The sequence below is a fragment of the Tauraco erythrolophus genome, chromosome 6 (assembly GCF_009769465.1).
Source record: "Tauraco erythrolophus isolate bTauEry1 chromosome 6, bTauEry1.pri, whole genome shotgun sequence".
Classification (NCBI taxonomy): Eukaryota; Metazoa; Chordata; class Aves; order Musophagiformes; family Musophagidae; genus Tauraco; species Tauraco erythrolophus.
The window spans coordinates 28,060,037-28,069,947 of record NC_141470.1 but is presented as its reverse complement, the minus strand read 5'-3'; the positions used below and the strand labels follow the sequence as shown (position 1 = coordinate 28,069,947).

General features: G+C 44.8%; 1 protein-coding gene across 1 annotated transcript; it reads left to right on the top strand.

The window, feature by feature from the left end:
* Positions 1-100: 100 nt before the first annotated feature.
* TMEM80 (transmembrane protein 80) lies at positions 101-8,572 on the top strand. Its single transcript, XM_086613593.1, is given in 5 exon segments — positions 101-437; positions 440-535; positions 5,853-5,969; positions 6,083-6,175; positions 7,462-8,572. Coding segments are annotated over 5 exon segments (849 nt in total). The 3' UTR covers positions 7,668-8,572.
* The last annotated feature ends 1,339 nt before the right edge of the window (positions 8,573-9,911 follow it).

Genomic DNA, 9,911 nt, shown 5'->3' with positions numbered 1-9,911 from the left:
GAGGTCACCGGAGCGCTCTCTATTCGGCGGGCGGCCGACTGGTGCCGAGCTCGCCCGAGCGCTTCCGAACGTGTTCCCCGGGCGAAATCGAGCGCTTCCGATGGTGCCCGAAGTGTCCCGAGTCTTTCCAGGCCTCGTCCGAAGGCGATCGATGGTTCCCGATGAGCGGGGCCCGCGTTTCCTGCCAGCTGGCCAATCCCAAGGCAGGACGCAGCCGAGCCCGGCCGAGTCCGCAGAAGCGCGGCCCGAAGCGATACCTGACAGATCGGGTGGGGAACCCGAGCCCGCCCGAACAGGGCCGAGTCCCCGAGCGGTCCGGCCCAGAGGGTCGAAGAATCCCGAGCTCGCTCGAGTCTTTTCCGATCCCGCCCGAAGGCGGGTGAGGCGGGCGCGAAGAAAGCCGAGCTGTGCCGAGTCCTCTCCGATCGCGCCCGAATTCCCCTTCGCCGGCCCGAACGGAGACGCCCGAACGGGCAGTGCCCGAATCCGCCCGAAAGCCACCGAACCGGGCCGAGCGCTCCGATCGGACCCGAAGGCAGGGGGGGCGGAGGAAGGGCCGCGAGCTCCTCCCAGGCGCGCGCGGACGAACGGTCGCGGCGCACAGGCTGCCGGGACGCTGGAGGACTAGCAGGCGGCGGGGGCGGGGCGCCAAGATGGCCGGTGTAAGGCGAGGTGAGCGGCGCGTTGCCATCGATACCGACAGCTCTTTCCCCCTGTGTCCCGGGGGGGCGGAGGGTGACCGGGGGTGGCTGCTTCTCACCGTGGCAGAGGTTACCTCTCGCCGCCCCAGGCGGGGGGACACGGGGAGAGCGAGGCAGGGGCCGACGTCGAGTCATCAGGCCTTGGCGCCCAGCCCAGCTCGATAGCTATATCGCGACAGCCTCGACACGCTGAGCTAAATCCCGGCACCTGCGGGCCCTGTGTCAGCGTGAGCAGGGGCTTGAGGCTTGGCGCTTCTGCGGGCTGAGGAGCACCTTTATCCGCAGGAGAAAAGCCAAATCGCGTCCCTGAGGCCGAGTGATGCCCCTCTGAAAGTCAAGTCTGCTTCAAGTTATCAAAAAAAAAAATTCTTCCAGCTCATTAGCGAAGTCAAAATGAATATTTTCCATTTCTTTCAAAAAGGTCAAAGGTTAACCCCCCAAAATATAAATTTAGCCCTTGGTAGACAAAGCTGGTTTTGGAAACTTTGGCTTGAACAATTAGCTTTTGCCAAAGCCCTGAAAACAAGTTTGTGTAACGAGGTGTGCTGGGTAGTGCTAACGACAGCTGTTGTGTGCTTTTAATGCAGTTTCGGCATTAAAAAAATTAACTTTTTTTTTTTAATAAACCTTTTTTTTTAGAAAGTAGGCCATGTTCTACCTCAGGTAAGCGTGCACAGCGTTGCAATAATTTCTAAAATCAGTAGTGGCCTGGATAAGTAGTCATGCTTTTGTTGTATAAAGCACTTAACCGGAGCGTGGTCTGTAGGTTGATATCTACAAAACTGCCCAGGAAATCAGCAGGATTTGGTTCAAGGGCTGCCTGAGAGCAGGGCTTTTGGCGGGGGTGTGCGTACGGGCAGCGCGGTGGATAGCTGCTGCGTTCCCGAGAACCAGTCCGGGTACGTGAGCAGCTCGGAAAGACTCGGGCTCACAATCCATACTCATCCCAAGTGCAAATACCTCGTTCCCTGGGAGTTACCCTCATACATTAAAGAATGTATACAACTGGAAACAACTGATGTTAAACTTTGTTTTCTTCTGGTCCATACAAGCTTTCCAATAGGCAGAAATCAGGTGCCAGCCTGAACACAGTGGAAAGTCACTACACCAGGTCTCACTAATGCAAACGCCCCCATTAGCAGAATGCGGTTCTCGCTGCTGCAAGTTTGCGCACTTTATATAAATCCTTTAAAATTCTTATTGTGCGTTTTTTTTTTTCTCCTGTGCCAGAACATTCACTTTAAATTTAAAAATCCCCCAGCAGCAATACAGACTTCATTAATTCTAGCAGTGAGATGATCTCAGGGTGTTGGGATTAGCAGGCTGCTGTCCTATCTGAAATTATATATCCATCTGGCATAATAAGTACCACTTAACTGTAGTATCCCTTTCACAGGCGTGTTGTAGGGTTTAGATGTTTAACCCATGTGAAATGTCCCCTGTTGCTCAGGGGGAGGCAGCACGTTCTAAATAATAGTGGCCATCAAACCCGTCCTGGGAACTGATGCAGGAATGTGGTCAGTGCCCTCTTGTGGAAAATGATTTAAAAAAAAAAAAAAAAGTTTAAAAATAAAGTTGGGGAACTGCCATTAGGGAGTTCGCTAGGTTTTACCTGTGTAGTAAAATCGTACCATATAAAATTGTACCACTGGCATCATGGCAACGTAGGTGCCCAGCATGGATGAGGCTGCACTGGTATTGCTTAGTGTTTGGTTATACAGAAAAAGTTCCATATTTTGACACTTCTTGCAGAATAATAACACGTCTGCACATGCAGTTGTGGTATTCAAATTAACATCCTACTTCACGGTCTAAAGTAACTTCAAAATGGAGACATCTCTGTTGCTGTGCAAGAACGGAAGCACGTAATCTTGACACAAGGCGTTAACTTTCGCAGGAGTTTTATACCAGGGTATAAATACAAACACATCTTTAACCCTTAGTCACCAGAACAAGATGGGTAATGAAACCTTTAACTACCGTTCTGCAAAAAGAAGTAAAGCATTTATCCATACGCGTTTGGGCTAAGTGAAGGGACGGGTCTGTTAGGAGCCTATAGTCCCTTTACAGAAAGCGGAGAGGAGATGAAGCATGTCCAGGAGTCATTTCAGATCATAGACAGTACAAATCACCTTCTAAAACTGCTTGCCTATTTCCACTGCATTCCCAAATTGGACACCTTAATTAGATGCCTAAAGTTAGTGGGGATTAATTTGGGCCCAACTGCATAAAACTATTAGGCGATGAGGACGTTAACCTTAAGAAGCCCAGGGATGAAGATAGTGAGGTATGTCCCACTGATTTGATGATAATGAGATGCCTCTGAGAAGATGGATGAAATGGCCCTTCACAGACAGTTTTGCTCTCTGTGAAAGAGATCATAACTTTTCAATTCCTCATGTGTCTGAAAGAGGCTAAGAATAGTGGAGTTACTTAAGAAGTACTTTATAGGTCAGTGCCATCACGTTGCAAGGGAATTTTAACTGTGTTTTTGCAGGGGAAAAAAAAAGGAAAATGTATTGGTTAGCTTATAGAAAATACTTGGTATGATTTCTGGGGGTGATCAGAACATAGACAGGTTTTACATAGAATGACTTCGCTTTTGAAGGGAACCGGTTTGGAAGGATGTTATTTAGAGGAACCAGGGAGCCCTGTGTTCTACGTGAACGCATTCTCACAATTTAAAAACAAATGGTACATTCTGGTTCCCTTGCATGTTTTCCTTATTCCTGCATAGTTAGAGGGGATGAATGTCATCTGCTGTGAGAGGACAGGATAAACAAGTTCTAGGTCATGCCTATGCACTTCTTTATGTTTTGAAAGAGATGAGTTCCTTGGTGAAAGCAGCTTTTCACAACAGGGATTTTCCTGTTACTTTAGAATTCATGTATTTGAAAAAGTTATTTTTGGAACCTGAACTGGATGATCTGAGAAACAGTAAGTCTTCCATTGAACAGAGAAAAAAATTTCTACAAGCATGCTTGACCTCTCTAGTAACATCAGTTGTTTGAATGTTTCTGTAGCACTTTCAGTAAATATTTAGACTTATTTTCCCTTTAATTTTTCCTTCTCAACGGAAAGGAAGAACTTCAGCAGTTGTATCCTTTTTGTACCTTTCATCCCTCACATGTGGGATCTTCAGGAACCAACTGAAATGCATTCCCGTCTTCCTGCCTAATAAATCCGTACAATGCTGTGTTTGTGTTACTCTTCCATCATCAGCATCATCCATATGAAGCAAAACTGGTAAAACATTTCTTCCAAGGGAAGATATTTTTTGCAGCATTAGCCGGGGTTTAGCTGAGATTTTGCCCTGATCAGCTCCCGCTCATGCACAAACCCCTTTAACCCACCCTGCAGTCCTGAGAGAGGGCTGGCAGCCGTGGTTTATGATCACATAACTCTCATTTCTTTAGGAAGCAAGGGTAAAAATTGGATTTGTGAACTGATGGGCACAAGCCCCACAGAGCACACCTCACAGACAGCTGACGTTGCACAGCGACAAGAGCTAGTAAAAGCAGCTTTCAGTAGTACTTCCTCTTCTCTCATGTTAATTCATGCTACCTTTACTCCCGCCAAGATCTAAGCAACCTCCTAAGAGGAGACACCCTTGGCTTTAGAGATTTCCATGCTTAGAACCTATCTAGTAATTTTTTGCTCCACCTTTCTTCAACTGGAAAAACACAAAAACCTGGTTCTGTTTTAATAAAATGAGCTGCTCTGGGAACTGGAATACATCCACCGTGTGTGGGTGGGTGCCCTGTTCAGAAACTGGATGGGCAGTTCCTGTAAAAGATGCCTGGGATGAAGTCCCTGCTTGGAGATACTCGGGATTTGAGAAGGGCTGGAGGAGAGACAGGAGGATAAAGAATATTTTGAGTATAGAAAGACAGATGTGGAAATAATGAAACCTGCACTGATAACTTCCTTATATAAATTACGTTGCATTACTTAAGGCCAAGAAAGGCATTTGGCATCATTTGTTTATAAAAAATACATATGAATGGCCAAACTTTCTGGATTCTCAGAGCCACATTCCAGCTTTTCCATGTGGTGGTGAGCCCCAGGACATCCTGTGTGTCTCTCCTGTATTGCATTAACAACATGCTGCTGTACCTCAAGAGAAAATGATTCCTTCGCTGTGTATCTACCTGCTACGTAGGAATCATGCCAATCTGTGGGGTTGGGTGGGCTCTTGAAGATATCTAATGTGTGGCACCTCCTGTAAATTAGATATTTCAACTCCTCCTGCAGTCAGAGAGGGAGCTGGCACGGTTTAACACTGGACAGTAGTTCATCCCTCCCTTCTCAGGAGCTGCTTAGCCAGGAAGGTGCTCATCTCGGCTGACTCCAGAGGGAGCCCAGGCGGCTAATTCAGACTCCATTCGTAACTTTAGGACAGCTGTCGTCTTGGGGTGGCTATAGGTGAGATGAACCTGTCCTGAGCCTGCAAATAATTTCTCTCTCTTAGTAGGACAGCGTGTGCCATATTCCCCGTCCTTCAGGGGCATTTTGAGGACATATTAAGGATTTTAGAGCTCTGAAATATCTTGGCAGTGGATCCACATAGACAAATAACTAGAGCTAAATATTATCTCACAGTATACAACAGTTAGTTTTGTGAGGAGTGAATTGAGGAAGTCTGTTTCTTAGGAATTTACATCTCAAAGTTGAGCTCGTGGCCTTTCTCAGGCATGTAGCAAGGACAGAGCACAGCTTTCAGACTTTCCATCATGTGGGCAGTAATAGGACCTGTCTGCTTCGCAGAGCCACCTGTTTTCAAAAACTTACAAGAATTTGATGTATTGCAGTCTGCCAGCCAACCCTCTGTCAACTTGCTGAAGGCTGACTAACAGGTATAGAAGTTGTCTGGGGAAATGTACACATGCACTCCCCCTGCCATTTCCTCAGGCTAATGAATACCCCGCTAGTTACCAAATTTTTTTTTTTTTTTAAAGGAACTAAAGCCAAACCTGAAACAGCAAGCTTTTATCCAAACTCTCAGTATTTGCAATCTCAAATTACTTCCTGAACCCTATGCAGTAGACCAGTCATAGTTGAACCATTTAGTGTAAAAAGGCACAGCAGTATATTTTGAGGTTACTGGGAAATGGTGATTTTATGAACTGGATCCCACCTCATTGCTATGAGAAATCCTTAACAACAGTTATCAGCTGTCATCTGTTCCTTTACAGATTCTATTTTATGTAAACGGGATTTATTACATCTTTTACTTCTTGGCGACTCTTGCAATGATTGTTTATAAAAGTAAGTTGCACGTATTCTAACACAGAAGTAGGCTGTGTGCTTATGACATGGTTGTGGTTTGTCGGTATGCCTACTGTATTTTCCTGGCTTATTTACACTGTGTTATTCTACAGGTCAAGTTTTCAGTTATCCAGATGATTTTTTGGCTCCTGATCTTGCCTTGCTTTTCATTATGGCCATTCTTGAAGTGCTCCGATTATACTCAGGTACGTCATGTTATCACTGTGCCTTTTCAGTGAAATATAATCTTTAAACATTAATTATTCTGAAATTGAGTATGTGGCAAAACATGCCAGTTTAGCAGACTACCAGATATTTGGAGACTGTTGTTCATTTATGTCATTAAACCTTATCTGACTGATCAATAGATTTGGCCAGAGAGTCAAATAGAATTTGCTCTCATGTGAAATATAATCTGTAATGCCATCAAAAAAGAATAGCTGGGTTGTCAGAAAGCAATATAACTGGGATGCTGTTTACAAGGGAGTGTGACTGTGAGAAGACCATGCTGAAACACGGAGATTTCCATTCACTGAGGTGATACAGCTCCTTTCAACTGCTCCAGCAACGTACACAAGTAACCAAATAGCCGGAGCCTTGTGGAATGGGTAACACTAAGGATGTCTCTGAGCAGCGTACAGCTGCCACTGTGACTACACCTTTTCCTTTCACTCCTTCTGAAGACATGCCAGTTCCAACATCTTCATTTCACTAAGACAGAACAGTGTAAAGGGCCTGCTGTCCAAAACTTGCTAAACTTCATAAAGTCTTTTTTTTAAAAAACAATTTACCATTAAAATCTGTGCTTGATACTCCCAAGACATTTATGCAAGGTGGGTCTCTTGACTTCAGCTGACTTGCTGTAGGGGTGAATTTAGCCTCTGCCTTAAAGCTCTCTGCGTATGTTTGCTTGGAGCCTGGTGGGTGAATAAAGAAGCGAGTTTCAAGTCTGTATACAGAGACTAGCTTGGAAATAAGATGCAAGGAAGAGATAAGTGCAGCTTCTGCACAGTGATTGTAATTTGAAATAGGAATAGATTAGCAGGGAATGTAGAACATTCTATATTGCATAAGATTTTAAAATCAGGATCGGATGCTCTGACGTGCACCGCAATCACCAAGTTGTCATGCCAAGTATGGAGCTGGGGAGAGACTGGGGGAAAGTTTGGTGGTTGACTAAGCAGCTGAGTGATCAAAACAGTTGCACCTTCAGAACTGATTATCTGTGGTAAGAAAAGGTAGGCGTCGTGACTTTGAGTATCAACTGATTGCTCTTTACTTCGATTAACTTTGGTCAGCAAGAAATGGATTATCCTTTGGTGTTTAGGTTTGTTTTTACATTTACTGACAGAGCCTTGACTGAGGCCAGTATTTCAGTGTACTCTGAGCTGTAAGAACTAGAGCCTTTTTGAACAGGAATACTCTAGATCTACGGCTAGTGATACTGTCAGAAGAAATCAAAGACTTACATCAGCTTTTTGTTTCCTTCAAGGTTCAAAGGGTAACCTGACAGAAGAAGAGGCTCCATTAGGGCTCAGTCTTGTGATCACGGTCGGAAGTGTCATTCTGTCTGTATATTTCCTGGTGTGGCAAACTTACGTGCTGAAAGCAGACGTCATTATAAACGCTGTTCTTCTCTCTACATACGGGCTTGAGTCAGTACTAAAGGTCATAGCCATCACTGCTTTTGTCAGCTAAACCCTAGCAGTTTTCAACACGCTTCTTCTATAAAACTGTGGGGCTTATATTTCTTACATTTAATCCTTTTGTATAGAAAAATCCTGTAAAGCTTTCTCCTGTTTAACCTACGAATTTTTGAGGGGCAGAGATCTCCCTGAATGGTAGGCAAAATATCCTGTCCAGCAGCTGTGTTACACTAGCTCATCACTTAGCTTATTTATGGGCAAAGGCAAGAGATGATTCATCAAAAACACTTAATGCTCTGGTATTCATCAGGGATCAATACTAAATATTCATTCCCAACAGAGAACAGCAACCAGTGCATCATCTAGCTACATGCCGTTGAGATTACGTGAGTTTTCATGGCATAGCAGCAACGTACAACCAAAGTGACACATAAATGAATCAGGCCAATATTGTATGGACTCGTTCCTGCCTTACCACCTACACTTGTGTGGTTTAGGGCACAGTTTCTCTTCTGCTCTCATTTGTGTTTTCAGACCCCAGTGGTAATTTCCCTGACTTTAGTAGGGCAGTACCTGATTTATCCCAGTGGGAGAGAGTTGAATTGGACTTTGCGCATACTCAGAGAGTGGAGCTGCAGGGTTTGGGCAGCCAGTTCTTACTGATGCAGAGGCCAAAGGCAGCAGTGTGAGGGTATGTGTGTTTAAAAAGGATGGCTTTAAGATGAGCATAAACATTCAACATTCACTCATCCTTCTGTCCTATTTAAAAGTCTAACAGAATGTTGTCAGGTGTATTTCTATTTGGTGTTAAATGAGTTTATTTCTATAATTCTGCAAAAATTACTACATTCAAGCCTTATCTTTTAAATGAATAACTGTGTGCAATTTCAGATTTTTTTACTGTATCAAAAATATGTATGTATTAATGTAGTGCCTGGGTAGTTTGTGGGGTTTTTGTACGAGCAGGTTTTATATTCACAACTTGCTATTTTGTATTTATTTATTCAAATAAAGAATGTTTTAGATCTAAGAAGTGTTTGAAGTGCTGAGCATCTTGTTTAGATCCTAGGCTACAGTTAAGCTACACAAAGGAAGACTTGGGCGAGACTGGATGTGTGCAGAAGACTCCTCTGATCCTGCTGCTGCTGCTATATGTAGGCCATTCTCCTGCACTGGGAAAGAGTGCCTGAGGTCTGCGCTCGTTTGCACTAGCCAGAGGCTGAAAATATAGTGGTGCAGGCCCTGTATGGCCTCAGCCACACTGCTGTTTCCTTTCCAGTGGTAGTCGGAGGAAACTAAAGAGAAGTCCCTGTGGAAGGGCCCAGCTCCATCCTTCGTCATACCCAGGGGAGCCCCTCCAAGGCCAGGTCCACATTACACCACCCAGCAGTCAAAATCTAAACATACACAATGGCACCAATCCCCTTGGGCCAGATCTTATTAAGTCAGTGGCACAACCAGCCCCTTGTTGATCAGCAGGAGCAAGGCTGCACCCGTGAAGACAATGTGAAAGCAGCAGAACAGGGTGCTATGGAGCAGCCAGGAAACTGAATAACCAAATGTTTCTGTGCTTAATCTGCGTGAATCAAACACCACCCATTTGTCCCTCCAGATTTTCTTGGCATAATGGAATGTACTCATCACATGCTTGTTAGAAGGAGTGACAAACATACCGAGCTGTATCTACCCCGTTAATGACAAACGCATACCGTGCAAAACCCCTTTCTGCATGTGTACAAATAAAAGCACAATTTTTTCCTGGTATTAGCACTTGTCTTACACAAAGGTCTGGTGACAGAAAGTCTGACAGGTTTTAAAGGAAATATTGCAAAGTGGAATTTTTTTTTACCTGAACGCAGGCAGAACGGTAGACGGGGTCACGCATGTTAAGTTGCAACCTCTGCGCTTTACCTTCCTTCCTTCTCGTGGTGCTCACTAGAAATAAAATACAAAACATTAGCACAACTGGAGGTAGCAAAGATGCAGAGTGTAGATTCAACAGACACTAGTAAAGCTAGCGGACAGTGTTCATACTCCAAGGTGTTTGACGCCACCACAGATCACCACCCCCTCAGCTACAGCCCTACAACCATTTGTGATGCTGCACCGTCAAACCGGATCCTTGGCCTGATCCATACAGAAAATAGCCCTCAAAAATGGTTCTGATGAAGGTGTTAATTAGGTGATGGCTGTCATGTTTCTCCCTATCTCCACAGCACAGTATGAGTTTGAGACAGTCTGCTGGGCCACATAGAGTAAAGCAGCCCCCTTCTCAAGCTTTATAAAACAGTGCTTT